This window comes from Aedes aegypti, chromosome 3, assembly GCF_002204515.2.
Source record: "Aedes aegypti strain LVP_AGWG chromosome 3, AaegL5.0 Primary Assembly, whole genome shotgun sequence".
Classification (NCBI taxonomy): Eukaryota; Metazoa; Arthropoda; class Insecta; order Diptera; family Culicidae; genus Aedes; species Aedes aegypti.
Window position 1 is genome coordinate 25,220,728 of NC_035109.1, and position 23,552 is coordinate 25,244,279.

The following is a 23,552-nucleotide window of genomic DNA, read 5'->3' on the forward strand; positions in this document are numbered from 1 at the left end:
TCACGATCCGAAAACCAGATCGTCAACAAACTGATGGACGCCGACAAGAAAAAGATGCAGTTTGAAAACCTCATCACCGATCTGCTGAGCTGGATCCGGAACAAGACGACCGAGCTGGAGAAACGGAACTTCCCCAACTCGGTCGAGGGCATCCAGAGGGAGCTGCTAGCATTCAAAGAGTACCGAACCATCGAGAAACCACCCAAATACAAGGAACGGTCAGAGATCGAAGCTCTGTTCTTCCACGTCAACACCCTGCTGAAATCGCTGAACCAGCCCCACTACACCCCACAGGACGGAAAGATGATCAACGATATAGAGAAGGCATGGCAGCGGCTGGAAAACGCCGAACACAACCGAGAAGTGGCCCTCCGAGAAGAGCTGCTCAGACAGGAAAAGCTAGAACAGCTGAACTACAAATTCGAAAAGAAGTCAGTACTGCGAGAAGGATACCTCAACGAAATGATCCAGGTCCTGTCAGATCCACGCTACGGAGCGAACATTCGACAGGTGGACGCCACGGTCAAGAAGCACGAAGCCATCTCCGCCGACATACTGGCTCGAGCGGATCGGTTCAACGACCTCACGGACATGTGCAATGAACTACACAACGAGAACTACCACGGAAAGGAGCGGGTTAAGAAACGGGAAACCGAAGTCATCGGCAAATGGAAAGAACTGCTAGAACTACTGGAAAATCACAAAGTTAAACTAACACAAATGAGCGGGCTAATGAACCTCCTGCGGGAAATCGACGCCACCATGAGCACAATCCAAGCCCTGAAGGTGCAATTCGCTTCCGAAGATGTTGGACCGCATCTACTCGGAGTTGAGGAACTCCTACAAGCACATTCCCTTTTGGAACTCCAAGTCACCACATTAGGTGAAACCCAGCGAAGATACATCCGACAAGGAGAAGCATTCAAAAAGTCTGGAACAAAGGACACCAGCCAGCTTGATCAGAAGCTCGCAGAACTAGCAAAGTCCTACGAAGAGCTGCAAGGCTGCAGTGCCGAACGCCGAGCACGTCTAGACGAAGCCCACGATTTCTACCAATTCGTAGAAGATCACGAAAACGAAGAAGGCTGGCTGGTAGACAAACAGCGCATCTGCAAGGCCGGTATAACGGCCAAAGATCTGCGCGCCGTTGTCTCCCTGCAGCAGAAGCACAAAGCCCTCGAAGACGAGATGAAAGTCCGCAAACCGAAGACCCTGCAAATCACCGAAGCCGGCAAGAAACTGATCACCGACAAACACCCCCGTAAAGCGGACGTACAAACCAAAATCGAATCCCTCCAGGAACACTGGAAAGCCCTCGAAGACCTGGCGGACGTACGCAAGCGCCAGCTGGACGACGCTGCCGAGGCGTACCAATTCTACGCCGACGCCAACGAGGCCGACTCGTGGCTCAACGAAAAGATGGCGCTGGTCGCTTCTGACGACTTCGGAGTCGACGAACCTTCGGCACAAGCCTTACTCCAACGCCATCGGGATCTACAGGGCGAACTGAACGCCTACTCCGGAGACATCCTCAACCTGAACCAACAGGCCGACAAACTTATCAAAGCCGGCATCTGCACCCTAGATCTATCGGCCGAACCCGAACCGGCTCAAGAACTGGAACAAGAAGAATGGGTCAACGAGACCCGCTTGGTCCCCAAAGAAGTATGGGAAGAGGAACCCGTCGAACGGTTGGAACATAAAACCGTCACAGAAAACAAACTTCTTCCTCACGTCCGAGCGCTGTATCCCTTCGAGGGACAAGGCATGAAGATGGCCAAGAACGAAATCATGATCCTTCAAAACAAGACCAACCCAGACTGGTGGAACGTCCGCAAGCTGGACGGCTCCGAAGGCTTCGTCCCGGCCAACTACGTCAAAGAGATCGAGGCACGCCCGGTCCCATGCCTTATTCGCAAAGCCGAAAAGGTCAAAGTGATGCAGAAAGTGAAAAAGACTATTCTGGTCAAGCAGGTCGTACCGGTGAAGCGCGTCCGGCCGGCGAAGGTCAGCCAGGTTAAACCCCTGGTCAAACGACGCACCGAAGGAGACACCTCGATCGACAGCAACGATAGCGTCGACAAGCGCCAAAAGGACATCAACAGCACGTACGATCAGCTGCAGGAACTGGCTGAGAGGCGTCGAGCCTTGCTGGAAGACTCAATCTGTCTGTTCCGTTTCTACCGCGAGTGCGATGACTTCGAGAAATGGATCAAAGACAAGGAGAAGATGCTGCGTACCGATGACCCCAAGGACAACGTCGAGAGCGCCAAGAGGAAGTTCGAAACTTTCCTCACCGATCTGTCCGCTTCGTCGAAGCGAGTGGAAGCCATCGACTCCGACGTCGAAGACTTCGTCCGACAGGGACATTCCCAACTGGATAAGGTCAAAGCTCGTCAGCGACAGATTCATCAGATGTGGGAACATCTGAACTACCTGAAGGGACAGAAGGAGAAGAACTTGGAAGGGGCGTCCAGTGTTGAGCTGTTCAACCGCACCTGCGAGGAAGCCATCGACTGGATGAACGAGAAGATGACCCAACTGGATACGGCCGAGGTTGGTCCAGATCTGAAGACCGTACAGGCTCTTCAGAGGCGACACGAGAACCTCGAACGGGAACTCGCACCCGTACAAGAAAAGGTAAGCCGAGTTAACCTCCTCGGAAATACGGTGAAGAACTCGTATCCATCCGAGAGAGATAACGTCACCGAGAAGCAGAAGGACATCCAGGCCCTTTGGCGGAAAGTCGAGGAGAAGGCGAAGGAACGCAGATCGCGCTTGGAGAACGCCGTCGGTCAGCAGATCTTCACCAACAGCTCGAAGGCTCTGTTGAACTGGATCGATGGAGTTCATAACCAGCTGAATGCAGCGGAGCCTGCTAGAGACGTCGAAACCGCAGAAAACTTGTGGAAGAAGCACAACGATCTTGGCGAAGACATCAAAGCTCACGACGATGAATTCAAACAGCTATCGCAACTCGGTAAGCAGCTAATGCAACGAAATCCCAATCTAGTGGATGTACCAGAAACTCTAAAGAAGCTGGCCGATGAACAAGAGGCGCTCTACGCGGCATGGAAGGTCAAAGAGCAGAAACTGCAGCAGTGCATTGAGCTGCAGGTGTTCAACCGGGAAGCGGATAAGATCGATGCCACCACTAAGAGTCACGAAGCTTATCTGGAGTACGACGATCTGGGTAGCTCATTGGATGACGTTGAGGCCATTCTGAAGCGCCACACCGATTTCGAAAACAGCCTCGGAGCTCAGGATAAGATCCTGAAGAATTTCTCGGAAGGGGCTGATAAGCTGATTCGGAACAATCATTACGATGCAAATTACATTGCCGAGCGACGGGATCAGGTCCTGCTGCGAAGGGAGAGGGTCAAGGATTTGGCTCAAAAGAGGCGCAATGCGCTGCAGGCCTCCAAGGACTTCCAGAAGTTCAGTGCCGATGTGGATGATTTGAACGTCTGGTTGGCGGATAAGGCCAAGATTGCTGGCGACGAAAGTTACAAGGATTTGACTAATCTACCTCGAAAATTGCAGAAGCACAAAGCATTCGAGCGGGAACTTCGTGCGAATGAGGGACAGTTGCGCACAGTTAACAAAGAGGGAGAAGCATTGATAAAGACAAACAACCGTGCAGAAGAAGTGACGTCAATGCTCGCAGCGGTGAACCAGAAGTGGAAGGATCTGAATCAATCCTCGCTGGAGAAGGGCAGACGACTGGAGCAGGCTTCTCTGCAGAGAGAGCACAACCGCAACATTGAGGATGCCAAGAGCAAACTGGAGGAGTTGGGTGCTGCGCTGCAAAGCAAACAGGTCGGTAGCGATCTGCGCAGCTGCAAGGATTTGATGAACAAGCATCAGATCTTGGAGAACGATGTGGGCATGTGGGAGCAGAAGGTAGCCGAATTGGTGACTTCCGGCGAGGAGATGGCCCATGAGGGACATTTCGATGCGAACAACATCAAGAACGAGACGAAGAAGCTGCAGAACCAGTTCAAGCACTTGAAGGGACCGGCGGCAAAGCGACGCGAAGCGTTGGATGAGAGCTTGCGCTTCCACAAGTTTGTGTTTGAACTGGATGCTGAACTGCAGTGGATTAATGAGCATCTACCGGCTGCAAGTTCCGAAGTTATCGGACAGAACTTACACCAGGCTCAGAGTCTGTACAAGAAGCACAAGAAATTGGAAGCGGAAATTGAGGGCCATCAGCCCATGATCAACCGTACGTTGACCTCGGCAGAAAACCTAATCAATCAGGATCACCCGGAGAAGGCGAAGGTCAAAGAGCTGTGCAACACGCTGGAGCTAGCTTGGAATGATCTACAGGAGAAGGGCAATGAGCGTTCCAAGAAGCTGGAACTATCGCTAAAGGCGCAGCAATATCTGTCGGAAGCTGGGGAGATCGAGACCTGGCTTGGAGAGCGCAACAATGTGCTGCGATCGACGGATTACGGGCGGGACCGTGACTCCGCTACCAAACTGCTGACGAAGCACAAGGGCATCGAACTGGAGCTGGACACATATTCGGGAATTGTGTCGGAGATGGGTCACGCTGCATCGGCCATGGTTTCGTCGAAACATCCGGACAGTAAGGTGATCGCAGCCAAGCAGCAGCTGATCGAGAAGATGCTCAAGTCACTGCAGAAGCTGGCAGCTCAACGGCAGCTACGGTTGATGGAGAGTTTGTACCGGCACGAGTACTTTATGGAGTCCGCCGACTTGGAGCAGTGGATCAAGGAGCAGGAGCAGGCCGTCAACTCGGAAGACTACGGCCATGATTATGAACATTTATTGGTAAGTCTTTCGCTGGTAAGAAGTCCTCGGATATCGGTAGATTAATATCCATTTCTTTCACCAGATCTTGAAGAACAAGTTTGACGACCTGAAGCACCGCATCGAAGTCGGAGCCGAACGATTCAACCAGTGTGAGGAGTTTGCCAAGAAGCTCATCGGCAGTGACAGTCCATACGTGGCGGACATCGAGAAGCGTCAAGAGCAGCTAAGGTAAGTTTTCCGCGTTCTACCAGGTAGCTTGATCCGGATGATACTTCTTTTGTACATAGCTTGAAACTCTACTATTCTTCTTGCAACCTACTTCTTCTTCTACTCCTTTTAACCTTGAAACAAAATAATGCATGCCTTTTGGTGGGAATGCCTTGGCTAAACCTGAACATGATCTATGAATGTCCCTGAATTGACTAGAGGGAGGCAGCCGGTCTACACCGAAGCTCAGTTGGATGTCGTTGAACAGCATGACCATATCTGGTAAAACAATAAGAATTTTGATCGCTTTATGTGTAATCCTTAGTGTCGTCTAGTTTCACTGCATTTCGTAACGTATAGTGGATGTAACAACTCATATCGAAATACTCATGATCGACTATTTATCGACCTTGTCCAAGACTTGGAACTTACAGAACAACATCATGTCCTGAAATTTGACCAATTTTATTCTATAGCTTGATTTTTTTTCACACTTAGTCATTCACAGACACTTCAGAAACTTCATTTTCATCATTAACACAAATCACTAAGACAATCCCTTCAAAAGCGCAGCTGTTCATTTGAATTTAACCTTTTCAGCAATTGCTGGCAGAATCTGCTGAAGCAACTGGCAGCTCGCGAGAAGAAGCTACATGCCGCCGGTGAAATCCATCGTTTCCACAGAGATGCCGCAGAGGCCCTGTTCCGCATTCAGGTAAGTCTGAAAACAACTTATTCCAGAAATAAGAACACTTGGAAGATCAAATGGGCTTGTTTTGGACTTCGGGGATCATTTCAATGGGTCATAAAATAATTTTCTCTAAGTAAACCACAGAACGTCAATATACAGTTTCCTTGAGATATTCGAGAGCTTTTGAGTTATGAGGTTATTTATGAGTTCTACAAAGGTCCAAAATGTCCCAGACTAAAAATTCAGAAATTCTGTGTGTATCATGAACCCAATTTCTCCAGTTTCCCATACATTTTATAATAATGGAAGGTTCTTTGGTATCATTCACTATCAAGTCTCGTTGACCCGTTAGTAATACCACTTCTTAGATATCGGCCTTCCCGTGTCTCCACTTTTTGACTTTCATATTTGTGTTACTAATTTTTCACTTCAACTTCCCAAAATCTTAAATCCTCCCCAAAAAGGACAAAAATGCCGCCCTATCTACGGAATTGGGCAAGGATCTGAACTCGGCCTTGGCTTTGAGTCGCAAGCAGGAAGCCTTCGAGAACGAACTGGTCGCCCTGGAGGCCCAACTGCAGTTCTTGGTGGACGACTCGCTGCGTCTGCAGGCCAAGTACCCCGGTGACAACGCCAAGGCCATCGCTGCCGAACAGGAAAACGTCATTCAGGCGTGGAACATCCTGAAGGAGAAGTCCGCTCTGCGTAACGATCAACTGCAGGCCAGCTGCGATCTACAGCACTTCCTCACCCAGGTGCGGGACCTGATGTCGTGGGCCACGAATCTACGAGCGACCCTGCAAGCCGAGGAGCATGTCAGTGACGCCACCGGAGCTACAGCTTTGAAGATTCAACACGATGCAATCTACGGCGAAATCGAGGCACGAGAAGAGACGTTCCGTTACCTGAACGAACTAAGCGATTCGATGGTTCAGACGGGTCACTACGCTGCTACTGAAGTGGAAGAAAAGTGTTCTGCGCTTCTGGATGAACGCGCCAAGCTGCACTCGGCTTACAACAAGAAGAAGATACTGCTGGAACAGAAGATCGACCTGTTCTGCTTCATGCGGGATGCCAAGGTCATCGATAATTTGAGCAGCGGCCAGGAGGCGGCGCTCTCCAGCTCTGATTTTGGACAAACTGTAGAGGTAGTCCAAGACCAGATCAAGAAACACGACGCTTTTGAAAAGCTAATCCAAACGCAAGATGAAAAGGTTGCGATTCTCCAAGACCATGGAAGAAAACTGGTCGAACAGAATCACTACGACAGTGAAAACATTAGACGACGACTTCGAGAAATCGTAGATCGCAGACAGAAGATTAAGGAGCTGTGCGCCTTAAGACGTCAGAAGCTCCAGAATGCCTTACTGTACACCCAGTTCATTCGTGACTGTGCCGAAGCCGGCACATGGATCAACGAGAAACAGAAGAAACTGGAAGCCGATGCCACGAGCTTCGCCGATGTTTCCAACATGGAAGACAAGGTCAAAAAGCTCCAGAAACATCAAGCCTTCCAGGCCGAAGTGGCAGCCAACGAAGGTCGAATCAGAGAGGTTAAGCAGAAGGGCGAGATGTTGATCAAGAAGCGACACGAGTGTGCAGCAGAAATCGAGGATGAAGTGCGAAAGTTGAGCGAATCTTGGAACGTTTTGTTGAACGAAGTGGCTTCACGAGGTCGCGGTCTGGAGGAAGCTCAGGACATTCTTGAGTTCGACAGCCAGTTGGACAAACTGGAAGCTTGGATTCGCGACAAGGAAATGATGGTCCATGCCAGTGACACCGGTCGAGATCTGGAACACTGCAATGCTTTGAAACGGAAGTTGGACGACGTCGATTCGGACATGAGAGTGGACGACCAGAGGATCAAAACTATCAACGTTCTGGCGGACAAACTCCTCACTCAGGACAAAGTCCCGAACGAGGCCAAGAACGTACAACAGCGCCGAAACAACTTCAACAACAAGTGGAAGTCCCTGCAAGGAGCTCTGAACAAGTACCGAGAACTTCTGGACGGAGCCTACGAAATCCATGTGTTCAACCGCGACGTTGACGACACAGCCGAGCGAATCAGCGAGAAGCAGGTTGCGATGAGCGTGGACGACACCGGCAGAGACCTGAACGCAGTAGAAGCGCTCAAGCGTAAACAAGACGCCATGAAACGTGACATGACTGCAGTTCAGCAGAAAATCCAAGAACACGAAAAGAGAGCTAAACTACTGGCCCAAAAGTACCCTGATAATGCGGTTAACATCGAAGAGAAACTAGCAGAACTTAAGCGACAGTGGAACAACCTGCAGGAAGCCAGCGTAAAACGAGCGGAAGCTCTGGAGAATGGCTACACGGCGCACAAGTTCACAGCGGATGTCAAAGAACTCGAGCTGTGGACCAACGACATCATGAAGAAAATGGACTCGTCCTCCAATCCTACCACGATCGCCGAATGCCAGGCGCAAATTCAGCTTCACCGAGAGCGAAAGGCTGAAATCGATGGCAGAGACAAGATCTTCAAGGCCCTACAGGAGCACGGCGAACGGCTCGTGGCGAATAACAAAGCCATGGGTGTCAAGAATGATTACGTGGAGAAGGCATTACGCCAGCTGGAAGATTTGAACAAACATCTGCACGATTCCTGGAAGGGTAAGGATCGTTTCTTGAAGGAAGCCTACCAGTTGCAGCAGTTCAAGGAACAGGCGGATCAAATTGAAGCCTGGTTGGCCAACAAAGAAGCGTTTTTGAACAATGATGATTTGGGAGATACGTTCACCGCGGTGGAAGCGCTGATCAAGAAGCACGAAGCGTTCGAAAAGCTGCTTGCTGCCAGCAGAACCGACGAGTTGGAGAAGTTCGCTGAGGAGATTCTGGCGGAGAGTCCTTTCGAAGCGGATGTAATCAAGCAGCGCCTCTGCTCGGTGATCGCCAGGAAGAACAAACTGCTGGCCTCTTCGGCAGCTCGCAAACAGAAGTTGCAAGAATCACTTCAGCTGCAGCAGTTCCTGCGAGGATTGTACGAGGTTGCCAAATGGATCGCACAGAAAATGCAGGTCGCTTTGGATGAAAATTATCGCGAGCCTAGTAATCTTCAAAGCAAGATCCAGAAGCATGTCGCTTTCGATGCTGAATTGGGAGCGAACTCTACCCGTGTGACGGCAATCATCGATGAAGGCGAAACGCTCATCAACGCAGAACACTACGCTAGTGAGCTGGTAAAAGAGCAGCTAGATATTCTGGAGGCCGACTGGCAGAAGCTGCGTGAAGCTTCCCGCGAGAAGAAGGAATGTTTGGCCGAAGCCTATGAAGCGCGACTCTTTGAGCGCAACCTGGACGACTTTAATAACTGGATGGACGAAGTTGAAGGCCAGCTGTCGTCGGAAGACTACGGCAAGGATCTAGCTTCCGTTAACAACCTGCTGAAGAAACATGAAATGCTGGAAGCGGACGTCGCTCACCATTTGGAAACTTGCGAGCAGATCAAGGCTGCTGACGACAAGTTCCTCGTTTCCGATCACTTCATGAAAGACGAACTTCACGAAAGCGCTATGATGACTATCAAGCGTTACCATTCGCTCCATGAGCCAACCACCATACGGCGGGACAACTTGGAGGATTCCCTTCAGCTGCACCAATTCTTGCGCGACGCAGAAGACGAACTGTTGTGGTTGAACGAGAAGGAACCACTGGCGGCGTCAAAGGATCTTGGCAGCAGTCTAACCGCTGTTCAGAGCCTACAAAAGAAGCATCAAGCCTTGGAAGCGGAAATCCTCTCGCAAGAACCGACCATCTCCGCTTTGATCCAAAGAGGACAGCAGATGATCCGCGAAAACCACTACGCCGTGGAGCAGATCGAGAGTCAGTCGAATTTGCTACAGCAAAAGTTGGTGAATCTGAGGGATTTGACCAACGTGCGAAGACTACGGCTGCTGGATGCGGTCGAGAGCCAACAATTCTACGCTGAAGCCAACGAAGCGGAGTCCTGGCTCAAGGAGAAGAAGCCAATCATTTCATCACACGATTACGGAAAGGACGAGGATTCAGTTGGATCATTGCAGAAGAAACTCGATGCGCTGCAGCGTGAGCTGGTGGCTTTCAAACCAACTGTAGAGAAAATCGATAAACTGGCTGTTGGATTGCAGGAGCGAGGACACTTCGACAGCGAGAAGATCAAGACAAAGAACGATAAGATCCAGTACCAGTTCCATGAGCTGAATCGGTTGGCAGGCGAACGGGAGAAGAAGCTTGCCGAGACGAAGAAGCTGTTCGAGTTCATCCGGGAAATTGACGATCTGCAGGAATGGATCGAGATGCAAATGACCACGGCTGGATCCGAGGAGTACGGAACCGATGTGGAACACGTGGAGCAACTGACGGCCCAGTTTGAGTCGTTTGTTTCGAACATGAACTCCAATGAGGCGCGCGTGAATGCTTGCGTGGCGAAGGGCGAATCGTTGTTGAACGAGGGCAATCCGAACAAGGACATCATCAAGGGCAAACGCGATGAAACGAAACAGCTGTGGGAAGAGCTGAAGGACTTGGTTGTGGCTCGGCAGGAAGCGTTGGCCGGTGCGAAACAGGTGCACGTATTCGATCGCACAGCCGATGAAACAATCGGATGGATTAACGAAAAAATCTCGGCTGTCCTATCGGAAGACTACAGTCACGATTTGGAAACGATTCAGGCCTTGGTGCGAACACACGAAGGCTTCGAAGCGGAGCTGGGTGCCATCAAGGAACAGCTGGAATCAGTGGTGGCCGAAGCACAAAAACTCGGCGATACTTTCCCCGATGCCAAAGAACAATCGAAGTTAAGCGGGACGAAACGATCGAAGCATGGTCCGAGCTGAAAGAGAAGACTATTCAGCGTAAAGAGAAGCTCATGCAGGCCGAGCAGCTGCAAGCCTATTTCGATGAATATCGGGATCTGATGGCGTGGATCAACGAAATGTTGGCGCAGATTACGGCGCCTGAGCTGGCTAAGGACGTGGCCGGAGCTGAAGCTTTGATCGTCAAAATCAAAGAACACAAGACGGAGGTCGATTCGAGAAGCGAAGCGTTTGAAACGTTCTACAAAACGGGCAATAAGCTGATCAAGGATGGACACCTCTTGGCGAACGAAGTACAGGTTAAGATCGGTGTATTGGAACAACGAAAGCGCCTCTTGGATAATACTATTTCGCAGCGAGCGGAGATCTACGAGCTCAACCTGGACACGCAGCTATTCTTGAAGGAGGCAGAAGTGATCGAGAGTTGGATTATTACGCGACAGGTTCAGCTCAAGGACGGCAAGCTGGGAGATTCCATCGCTCAGGTCGAAGATCTTATTCGGAAGCATGAAGACTTTGAAAAAACCGTGGCAGCGCAAGAGGAGAAGGTACTTGCGCTGAAGCGAATCACGCTACTGGAACAGAAGTTCAAGAAACAACTGGAAGCCGAGCATGCTGCCCGCATAGCCGAGAAGGAACGAATCGAGCGTGAACGGCACGAAGCGCTGAAACAGAAAGAAGTGCAGCGAATCACCGAAGAGCGGCGAAGACACGATGCCAACTCATCTGCCGTCAACGGTTACGACACCCCTATCAAGTCGTCAACACCTAGTCATCTCTCGCCAGCGAGTGCAGCTGGATTGTCCAAGGAAGCTCCTGATATGTCACCGGTGCAAAAGTCTAATTCGTTCGCCACGATGCTTCAAGAACGTCTGCGTCGAGGTTCCGAAGGTAACATCAAACGAGCGGAAAGTATGAAGATCGGTCCGAAGCCGGCCAAGCGAACGCCATCGTTTACGACTAGGCGGAGAGCCCAGAGTTTCCGCAAGAATCAGCGTGGACTTGAACCGGCCGAATCCGATCTACCACCGGTGGAGATGCAAGGAATGCTGGAGCGAAAGCATGAGTCGCAATCCGGCGGAAAGAAGGCTCCCGTTCGATCGTGGAAACCCTTCTACACCGTGCTGTGTGGACAGCTGTTGTGCTTCTTCAAGGACGTAGAGGACTTTGCCCAGAAGAAGGCAGCCACCGCTCCGGTCAACATCCTTAGTGCAAAATGCGAACGAGCCGAAGACTACACCAAGAAGAAGAACGTCTTCCGGTTGGTGTTGCAGGACGCATCGGAGTTCCTGTTCTTGACCGGATCGAAGGAATCGATGAACGAGTGGGTCAACAAGATCGCCTTCCACGCTGCCCTGCCTCCCAATCTGCAGCTGATGAGCTACGACGAATCGATGAAGGTAAGTTTTTCGAATTAGTGTTGTCGGACGCTGAGTAGAATTCGCTAATGCTTTTGCGCTTTGTATTAACCCGTTCGCCTGCAGATCAATCCCCAATCCCCAATCCTGGACCGTAGCGATGCCAACTCGTCCATCAGCTCGCGAACCTCGTCGCCGGATTCGCAGCGACGGGATTCCCGAGCGTCGTTGAACAGTGCCAAATCCGGTGGATCCGGTAGCAATGCCAGTAGCAGCCTCCAAACTCCGCAGATCGCTTTTCTGCAGAAGCAGAAGGAACTTAGAGAGCAAGAGAATCAGGTTCGCTAGATGTTTGGGTAGTTTGAAATCCGGGGCAAGAAATAATTGAATTTGTGTTTGATCCAACAGCAAAGGCTATCGCAGCAGCAGCAACAACAACAGCAGAACATCAGTACCTTCCAGACGCCACAGAGTCCAACGCAGGAATTCTACGGACTAGCCGACAAACCTCCAATACCGCCGAGGGGCGTTCCACCACCCGTACCGCAACGACAGTCCAGCACAGAAAACGTCCTAAACAACAACGTCAGCAGCAATAGCACAGTACAAATTCGACCCAAAACTAGCAGTGGGAGCAGTGGTAGTTACAACGGAAATGGTAAGATCTTCCTACAGCTTACCCAAGACCCGCTCCCGTTCGAAAATACGAATTAGCGGTTTAGTTGTTACTTGAGTAGTAGAAGTTTTACTCATTTCTTGATCTCTTTGTAGACTACGACAACGGCAACTACACCAATGCGCCTCGACCCTTCTCCCATCAACCGAATACAGCCACCCAACGAGGCGTCCCCGTCAACGGCAGCAACAACAACAACGGAAACGGCGAAGACGTCTGGTTACGTCACAGTGAATTGAGATCATCCGGTAAGTACCTATCCGACCTCTGAACCCCTCACCCAAAGTACTATCCTGCGCTAGATCCCTTGAATGTCTCATTTTGTCTTACAATACGTTCATTGTGTTTGTTCTGTCCCTTCCCCACCATTTTGTGTAATGTGCAATACCCCTGTCCCGTTGAACTTGAATCCGATCCGCGTGAGCAGAGTTCCCTGCACCGCCACTTCCGGCGACTTCCCCGCCGTTGAGTACGTTTTCTCCGCTGAAACCGCCATCCGGTTATCAGCACCACCACCATCACCAGCAGCAGCACCAGAAGCAGGCTCAGATGCAGGACCAGTTCCTCAAACGGGAACGCGAGCAGACGGCCAGCAACAACAACTACGTGGGCAGTAGCAGTTATCTGAAGATGAGCAGCCCAACGGGCCGGGAGACCAACAACAACAGCAATAACGTCGCGTCACGAACCACGTGGCATCACCACCTGCCCATGCCGGCTCCGCCACCGCCTCAAGTCCCCCAGGGGTCCAACGGCGGAACGGATTACAGCTACCAGCACCACCACCAACAGCAGACCAACAACGGAAGCAACACCTTCGGGAACAACATCAACCTGGACGGATACACTTCCGGTTAGAGCTTGTGCTTTGCTTGATCTGGGTCGCGTGCTCGCTCTCGGGGATGGTCATGGTCTCATTAATCACTTTTCAACGCTACCAGCGGGGGTCTAACCCGGGGTGATGGGTCTGTTGCTGGCGGCGGACATTCCTTTCAATATAGGCATCTACCATCTTTAGACCTTACAGTACAGTGTTTGGCGGTGTCGGAGTCCCATCTATTCCTTGTGTGCGTGTGTTTTAGCGTGTTTTTTCCAATTAGCCTATAACCATCATCTCAGTACATTTGCACTAACAGAGTAAAATCAGTATTTTTTATATTCAGTATTGAATTCTTAATATCCCGAGTAACAAAAGTTAATGCTATGACACGACTAGTTTCTCAATTTCAAAACAGCTATAACAACATATTATGAGTTTAAATACACCCTCCTTGCAAATGTCCAATACAAATTATTCTATTAGAAACATAACCGGGTTATTGAGGAACAACCCAAAATAAAAACATTTCGTTCAGAAACCAGAAATTGTCGTGTCAGATTCACAGGAGGAATTTTATATAAATTTCAGGCGAAACTTTCAGTGCACACCATTTTTGGTACATAATGTAATCCATCATAAAAATCCCTCCCCTTGGTTATGCGACCTTGCCGCGATGGGAGGGCATAATCCATTAGCCCATATGATGGAAACCAAAGGCGTAACCTGTAGTGGTGGTATCACATTTTGTCATTTTTTGCTTAAAGCCGCGTCATAATTCATATGGCATAGACGCAATAATATCTCGGATGTGATCCAACGGACATTCTGCGTCATTGATAGAATTGATGCCCATTTCAAATAATGGATCATTGAAAGTCGTTTTTGTCAGTGCTCACCGCATCAAAACAAAGGCGCCACTGTATATGGAATTTAACATTGTGACAGCTTTGCTGTTCTGTCAAACACACAAGACTACGGTGGCGCTATCTATGCTTTCCATAGCGGCCGTTTTTGTTATTTTAATGATCCATTAATCTATTCGAAGTGGACATTAATACTATTCTGCCCATACTCGCATAACAGTCCCATATTACATGGGATTTCCTATATAAATGGGACTGTTATGCGAGTATGGGCAGTATTGGTGACGTTCAGTTTGCCTTTTGCTAACCAGAATGATCCGTAGCCACTCTTACTATTAGCTAGCTAGATACATCTTTATCATATACGACGTAGGGAATACTTAGGAACTCTTAGGAAAATGACTAGTAGATTCACTGAGTAGAAATAAGTGGCGACAATTTTAATATGGTTTTTACATTGCCATAGTAAGAAATACCTCTTTTGTAACAGCGGTATAAATAATCTAATTCCAGCTTCATTTTCGCAAAATTTACAAGTAGAAAATATGTGTTGTGAAGCAATGCATTTGCCACCGAAAAGTGAATCTTGTAGGAGACTGTAATAGAAGCCAAAGGTAACATTACTCTTCAATATTCACTATAAAAATGATTATGGAAAGTAAGGCGCTGAGATCGATCATTAGGGTACACTTGCTAGTTTCGAAAAATTGTTGAACAGACAAGGAAAGCGACTTTTTTCTTTAAGGATATATGAACATAATGACCAATAAATACTTTTAACAATAAAAAATGAAATTAACTAGAACTCTTACTAAACAGCCTAATTTTGTTAAGACTTGACGACAAATGACATTTAAGGTGAAGGTCCATTGAGCACGTAAACATAATGTTGCCACCCACTCGAACCACCCTCTCGAGCCACCCAACACGGCGGAGCACAATGTTATGTGCGTCGGCCAAAAATAAATCATCATGTTCTATGTACACCTCCACCTACAGAATTATGTAGGCAGTATTACTTGCATACGTTTCATACAAATGTATTATTGTCGATATGAATTGTTCAACAACTTCCTTAAAGCTCAAAATCACAATTTATTTCATTTGGTAGTGGAAACATGTTTTTTGACCAAAATTATAAGCATTTTTCACACCATGCGTGTGTTGTTTACTTTTTTTGGCAGTTTTCTCCTCTCTTCTCTCGCTTTTCAAGGACGTAGAATGTTGCCATCAGTATGCATTTGCATTCTACAGTCAATTGTACTGTATAATATCTAATATTCATTTTTGCTGCTAAATTGCGTCGTACATTGTTTTTTCTCACGCATAAAAATGTTTTGCAACACTTGTGACATTGTACACCTTTTGAGTGTTATGAAATTGTAAAATACGTAGTTGTAGCAAGTGTATGAATATCCAAAAAAATTCAATTCCAAACATAAAAACTGACATCACTTCCAATCAGTTAGAATTGCGTTCTCGTTTCATAAACAATGTTGGCTCAGTGAATTTGCGTTCCGGTGCTGCTTTTCGAGCACAAATTGATAAATTTAAGTGTTTGATTGCTCCCAGGAGTACGTTGCGTGAAAAGTTAAAGGGTTTCAAGTATCGCATCAAATTTTTGAATGGCTACGGTGAGTAGAAATACCATTTAAAGTGAGTTTAAGAACGGGCACCGAAAATCCAGCAAACAATATCTCGGTGCGTGAAGAAGAAGTGATTCGGTAGTGCGTGGTATTTTACAACACAAATCACAGCAAAAACTACGTGTTTGCATTCAAAAAGTGGTAATTTGTGAAAAACACATTATGGAATGCCTTCAGTTAAGAAACCACCCCTCAACAATAAGGTTAGTACCTTCAAATAATCATTTTTTTGTGATCGCTCTCCAAAACACTGTGAGAAGCGTGGGAGGAGGGAGCGGGAAGTGAAGGGGGAAGTAAGGTGCCATATTAGAGGCCATTTTGGTACTCATGGGGATATGTCCTTAAGACTCTAATCTTACGTAAAAGACAGGAGTAATCAGAATAGCACTTGCATGACAAATTATTCAAAACCATTTCGACTAGACAGTATTAGTAATGACACTACTACACTACTATTTCAAACAAATTCTGATGGAGCTGCTGATTTTCACAATGCTTCTTTTTCTCAGAAGCAAGGGGATATGGGTACTTTTCAAAAACTACCACGTCACAATACTAATAAAAAAAAGCAGTGTTCATGTGGGCGCCATTGCCTAGTCCGTCTGATTATTGGTCCTGATAGAGGAGAGGGGAAACTTGGCAAAAGCCAGACCGAGGGTTCAACCTTGACAAGTTAAGCTGTTAGGCAGCTCCAACTGAATACCACACAAAAAAAAATCAGGCGAAACTCATAGAAGGATTCAGAGATTGCAGCAGAATTCCTATTGGGGAAATTTTTGGCATATTTCTTTGAGAAATAATTTAAGATGGGACTGTGAAAATGGGCTGTGAAGTTTTCAAACTCGTTTTCCATACGATCATTCAAAAAATTCCAGAGGATTGTAACATGTTCCAATCTTAATGAAACTTTGACAACTTGCTTTTAACTACAACATCTTTCCGAGAAAAACATAAAGATAATCAAAACAAGTTACATTTTTGTGTTTCATGGTGCAAAAGTCTGTAGTGGGACTGATATGGGGCTCTGCACGAAAATCTTCTTCTCTCTTTCACTCTTCCATAAAAATTGTAAACAACAAGGCCAGTAAATGTCAAAATCCCATGCAAAATCAAAACAATGCAGAGCCCCATAGGCCTCTGCACTGTTTTGATTTTGTATGTGGTTTTGACGTTTACTGGCCTTGTTGTTTACAAATTCTATGCAAGTGTAAAAGAGAGAGAATGATTTTTGTGCAGAGCCCCATGACGGATTTCACGCCAACTCGACACGCGATTGGCAGCACCCCTTCAGAATTCAATGAAACTTTCTGGATGTCAAAAGTATGTAAAACTAAGATACTTTGCATATTTTGTTTTTTCAAAATCGATCTAGACTAACATTTGGAAAGGGTCAAAGTTTTTTTTTTACTTTTTTTTATAAACCCGTATAACTCGAAAACGGTAAGACCTACAAAAAAGTGTTGTATGGGGGACTGTTGTGAAATTTCCTGAAGTTTTAGAGAAAAATATTGAAAAAATAAAAACACATTTTGTACACTGAAAAAAAAAATGATTGAAAGCTTTAAAGTCGATTTAAAAAAACGGCCACTTCAGATTTTGATCATCCTTAAGCAAAAAGTTTGGTAATTAAATTTACTAAAAGTCGTCCATACATTGCAAATTGGGCATATTTTAGAGAAAAAAGTTTTTCTAACATCGAATTTTTTAAGTCCCAAAGTTTTTTTTTTTTCTTTTTTTATAAACCCGTATAACTCGAAAACGGTAAGACCTACAAAAAAGTGTATTATGGGGGACTGTCGTGGAATTTCCTGAAGTTTTAGAAAAAAATATGGAATAAATAAAAACACATTTTCTACATTGAAAAAAAATATTCAAAACTTTAAAGTCGATTTAAGATCAATTGAATTTAATTAAAAAAAAAACTGTATAATTCCGTTTTATTTCTTTTAACTACTCCCAATAAAACAAATATAATCTATTTTGTGATTAAAACTCATTTATCACTTGAAAATATGATCATACTAGACTATTTAAAGCGAAATAAAAAAATCATTTTGGACTTAAAAAATTCGAAGTTAGAAAAACTTTTTTCCCTAAAATATGCCCAATGTGCAATGTATGGACAACTGTTAGTAAATTTAATTACGAAACTTTTTGCTTAAGGATGATCAAAATCTGAAATGGCCGTTTTTTTTTTTAATCGACTTTAAAGTTTTGAATATTTCTTTTTCAGTGTAAAAAATGTGTTTTTATTTTTTCAATATTTTTCTCTAAAACGTCAGGAAATTGCACGACAGTCCTCCATAACACTTTTTTGTAGGTCTTACCGTTTTCGAATACGGGTTTATAAAAAAAGTAAAAATAAACTTTGACCCTTTCCAAATGTTAGTCTAGATCGATTTTGAAAAAAACAAAGTATGTAAAGTATCTTAGTTTCACATAGTCTTCACACCCAGAAAGTTTCATTGAATTCTGAAGGGGTGCTGCCAATCCCTTTGTCGAGTTGGCGTGAAATTCGTCATATGCGGTTACTTTTCATGATGGGACAATTTGACTTGCTGTTTTTTTTTCCCTAATTTTTCCGAACAAATCATATTATTTCATTAGTGCAGCTGAAAGAGCATTGGAACAGAATCTCTGATGTTGAAAACTGAACTTCAATGAGAAATTGGTGATCTATTTTTTTTTTAATAATATCGGAAGGAATACTTGAAGTAAATTAATTGAGTTTAACAGAAAGTCAGGAACATTTTCTGATATGTACTGGAATATTGTTCAATACCTCTGTATAAAAAAATCTAATTATGTATCCCCCAAAAAATACCATAATTTATGGTTTGCCAATACCTCCAGTGATTCCACTAGATATATTTTTGAATTCCACCAAAAATTCCGCTACTATATCAACGATTTTTTTTTCAAGGCACTCCGTCAGAAATCGAATCCTTCAGCTAATATCGGATTTAAAAAGATGTAGACTCGGGTGATGAAATTTTCTTCAAAATCGTTCCCGGAATTTCAACAAAATTTCCATAGAATGAAGAAAACATGGAAAAATGTTCTTCGGAAACTCATCTAATTATCTATTTATTAGACTTTTCTCATAATTTATCCATCTTATCGATCCATAATTTCCTCAAGAGATCATTCAAAAATGACGTCCTTAATTGGAAGGGGGAGGGGGGTGGGTTAGTCTACGAAAGTGTGACAGTACATTTACCGTGACCTGCTCTAATTCCGTGTGTTGCCTAATGCCGTGTATTTGGGAACTATGTGGATTTATAGCATATTATATTATTTATTTTTCTTAATGATTGTCACAAACGTCAGCATATTGAGTAGTCTATAGACAGCTATTACAAATTTATACTAAAGTTATACCCACAAACAAACAAAAATAATTTTAGATTGCGATCGCCTGGTACCAACACACGATATCAGGGCACGGTTGCTTCTGAGTTCCAAATACCGTGTTTCAGTAGATGAAAAAAAAAAAAACGAATTTAGTACTATACCATTTAATTCCACTAGAGTTTGTATCCTTTGATAGATACGCGTATTTCGACCTCAACTGTAAGGCCGTCTTCAGTGTCGACAAGTCGAGTCTAGTACTAAATTCGGTTTTTTCATCTACTTATAGGTATTCTTCTAAACAGCTCGAAGATTTATTATCGTGTTTCAGTGATAATTCCAAAATGGCTGAGCCAAAAATATATTGTGTTTTGCGAATCAATCATACAAACCTCAAGACGTTGTTTGATACAAAAGTTTTAATTCTGATGCGCTTCGTTCATCAGCTTCGTAATATTTTCAGTGTAGTGTAGGCCTCAATGCGTCAACATAAAAGTTTTTACTCTGATCTCGTAAACCATGCGCGGGCCACCCTAATTTCGAATCTATGACATTTGGTCGAAAGACATTTGGTTGAATGACATTTAATCGAATGACGTTTGGTCAAAAGTACATTTAGTCGAACGGACATTTCGTCGAATGGACATTTGGTCGAAAATGTTTAGTTGCAACAGCAAGCACATGATATTTGGTCGAACCGACATTTCGTGGAAAGGAGAGTGGTCGAATCTAAATAGTATGAAAACAGAGTTTAACGTTTAGTCTGACTATCGTCGAGAGTAGCATTTTGTCGCTAATACAAGAGTGATTGAATAATTGAAAGATATACAGCCATTCTATCAACAATGTATGCACGACTGCTAAAGTTTTGTTATTCAATTTGATGGGCGCTATTCCAACATATTGGTCAACCTCTTGCGCTTTTGACGTTTCATGATGCTTTTTAGTTCAGGAATGTTCTGATGTTCTGTAATTCGAGATATGCTGATATTAAATGGAAGCAACTTTTGTCGCCTCAGTCAACTCGTCTTTCCTTTCCCGATACATAGATTTAGCACAATTTTCATTTTTAATAATTCAAAGCTTCTACTGTTCTTCTTCTTCTTTCTGGCGTTACGTCCCTACTGGGACAGAGCCTGTTTCTCAGCTTAGTGTTCTTATGAGCACTTCCACAGTTCTTAACTGAGAGCTTACTATGCCAATGACCATTTTTGCATGTGTATATCGTGTGGCAGGTACGAAGATACTCTATGCCCTGTTATTCACCCGAGGTTATCAATACTGTCAGCAAAGCCATATATTTGCTTGAGGATTCAAGGAAAGACCCCGACCACACGCTCCGAATGCTTCAATCAGATGAAGATTAGCAGTTCATTACGAAGAACGATGACATTTCAAAAGAATAATAAATAATAAAAACATTATGTTCACATCGTTGAGTAATAAAATAACTTGTTGAGCAGTTTTTCAAAGAATGATGATATTTTCAAAGAATAATAAATTCACTAGAGCTACATACTACAGTCAACGTACAAAAAAAAACTACTTCTAAAAAGTACATTTGAACAATCGTCAAAATCCTAGATTTTGGCTAAACTTAAAATTATAAATAAAAAGATGTATGAAATTTTAAAATAAGACTACATAATAATGTCACATTTATATTCAACAAAGATAATGATTCAGATCATTCAAAAGATTACGTTACCTTACAAACTTTCAAAAACTTTACCAAATGATCTTTCAATAAACCATTCGAAAATAAGCTTTCAACCAAATTTCCGCAAACTAAACTAAACGTAATTCTACCAACATAAATGTTCCAAAGCAATTCGACCAAATGTCCATTCGACCAAATGTCCTATCGACCAAATGTCATTCGACGAAATATCCTAAAGCCCCCAATTTCACATCACTGATAGAAATGTCTGTAAAATATAGAGAAACTTTGCCGAATATCTAAAATTGACGGTCTAGGCGCAATCATTTTTGTCTTCCTAGATATGAGTTGGACCCGAAATAGTAGTTTACGGAACAAATTGCAGAATGATGATTTTTACAGCTCGAGTCGTAAATTTATCCTACGAGGCTTGCCGAGTAGGATAATTACGACGAGTGCTGAAAAAATCTAGTTCTGTAACGAGTCACGTACAAAACTTTTTGTAGTTTCGTAGAAGACTACTTGAGGGTATCAGAAATGATATCGGAATGCATTAACTATCATTTTACATTTTCTGAAAAATTGTTGTGTAATGATTCATTACGCAACTCAAAACAGTTGCGTAATGAGGAAGCGTTGCGTAATGAATCATTACAGCACTGGTTTCAGTTGCGTAATGACTATTCCCGCACTGCATACTTCAGTGCAGGAAAGTAGGCCGTTTCATGACAGATTGGCATGATGAAAACCAGCCTATTACGATTAGAAATTGCAAAAAATAAGTTATTTTGGTCTAACTTTTTTGTTTTTAGTTTTACGTGAATGTGGTCTTCAGAAGAGTTGCAGAGGAAGTAATTTTTGCTGAACATCGCAAGTTTGTAATTCTAGCTATAAGCAAATTGAAGTGAAAAACTATGAAATTTTTAGATGCCCATGACTTATGGAGCTGGTTCGATAAAAAAAATTCTTTGGGTGGCATTGGAATAGCCATACAATAGGCTTTTGCTGCAAAAACTGTGAGAACGTAATTTTTGTAAATTGAGAAAATTCACTTCAAAAATACACTTAAAAACTCGAAATTCGCCTGTAACTAGATCTACAACTTTTTAATTTGGAACATTAGGGAGAAATGTGAAACAAAAAAAAATGTAAAACTTATAATACATTTTACTATTAGTTAGTACAAAATTATTCAAGTAGTAGCAATATAATTGTACTTATATTATATCAATAAATTTCCAAACCCTGCACACTTTTTGATAACCTTGGCTTTTTCAATTGTTTTGTTTAGAGATACATTTTCAAAAGGGGCATTCGTCTCTATTGAATACTGGCTTTTTCAGTGACGTTAGATTATTCCACCATTTCCACAGTTCTCTATCCAGGACATTGTTGTATGTATTCGATCAGAATAATAGCAGTCACAATGACGAAATATTTTAAGTTTCTTATGTTGCATTTGCACTAATTTATATTTTGAATTCTATGTGAATTATACCAGTGAGTACTGATAAAATAATAATAAAATCGTAATACCATACAAAGTTCACAACAACCAGTATATGAAAGCGACTAGGGATGCACTAACTAAATGATTCATAGTAATAAATATAAGGTTTCAACATATTTTGTTTCACATTTTTCTAAAAAGTGGTGTATGGAAAAGTTGTAGATCTAATTAAATTCTAAAACTTTGCTGAAGGCAGCACGTCGTTTACTTTCAAATCTTGTGAATTACTGGCGAATTTCGAACTTTTCAAGTGAATTTTATAAATTTACAAAAATTACGTTCTCACAGTTTTTGCAGCAAAAGTTGCATATTGTATGGCCTTTCGAATGTCACCCAAAGAAAAATTTTATCGAACCTACTCTATGAGTCATGGGCACTTAAATTTTCTTATAGCTTCAAAATTACAAGAATTACAAATTTGCGACGTTCAAAAAAATTTGAAGACCTCATTCACGTAAAACTAAAAACAAAAAAGTTAGACCAAAATAACTGATTTTTCGGGTCCACCCTAAATTAAAACTTTTAAAATCAATTTACTTAGCTCAAATGGTCGGGTTCTGCCAAACCGCACCAAATGCCATTTTTTTTAAATGAGTCATTCACACAAGAGGATTAAGATTACCCTAACCTTTCCATATTACATAATTTAAAAAATAATTTAAACCGTCCCTCGTTGTATAGATTCAATTTTTTCTCTGGCATGATATATATATAAAACTGAAATTATATTCAACCAGAGCGTACCATAAACCTAAGCTTGTCATTGGAGGTAATTCAGTATTCTGATTTAAAATGGCATTTTTTTCGAATTCTTCCTTAAACATTGGCCAGTTTGCGCCATTCCGCAAAACATATAGGACCAACACCAACGGATTTTAGCATGTACTGTAAGCGAGCGGATATGTAAAATAAACTATTGTTTCGGTGGTGCTGATGTATTTTCATTGAAATTTTATTTACCCACACTGCACCGAGTACCATTTATATAAACATCATGTTTTCGTATGAAGAAAAGGTTTCATCATGCTTGCATGCATCATCTTTGCTTTTTATATAATATGTTGATGGATCCATGCAGGTGCCGTAATGAAATAACAAGACATATAAATTTGATGGTGTTTGTATAATTTGGTAGCACTTGGTGCGCTTTAGCTGTACAGAAAATGACGTT

General features: G+C 43.8%; 1 protein-coding gene across 1 annotated transcript in view; it reads left to right on the forward strand.

The window, feature by feature from the left end:
- The window catches only part of LOC5567647 (spectrin beta chain, non-erythrocytic 5), a 155,589-nt gene that overhangs the window by 122,373 nt on the left and 9,664 nt on the right, over positions 1–23,552 (forward strand). Inside the window, 9 exon segments of the mRNA XM_021850914.1 lie at positions 19–4,800; positions 4,865–5,010; positions 5,590–5,704; positions 6,145–10,468; positions 10,471–11,897; positions 11,982–12,194; positions 12,264–12,513; positions 12,627–12,779; positions 12,959–13,384. Coding sequence (XP_021706606.1) covers positions 19–4,800; positions 4,865–5,010; positions 5,590–5,704; positions 6,145–10,468; positions 10,471–11,897; positions 11,982–12,194; positions 12,264–12,513; positions 12,627–12,779; positions 12,959–13,384 — 11,836 coding nt within the window.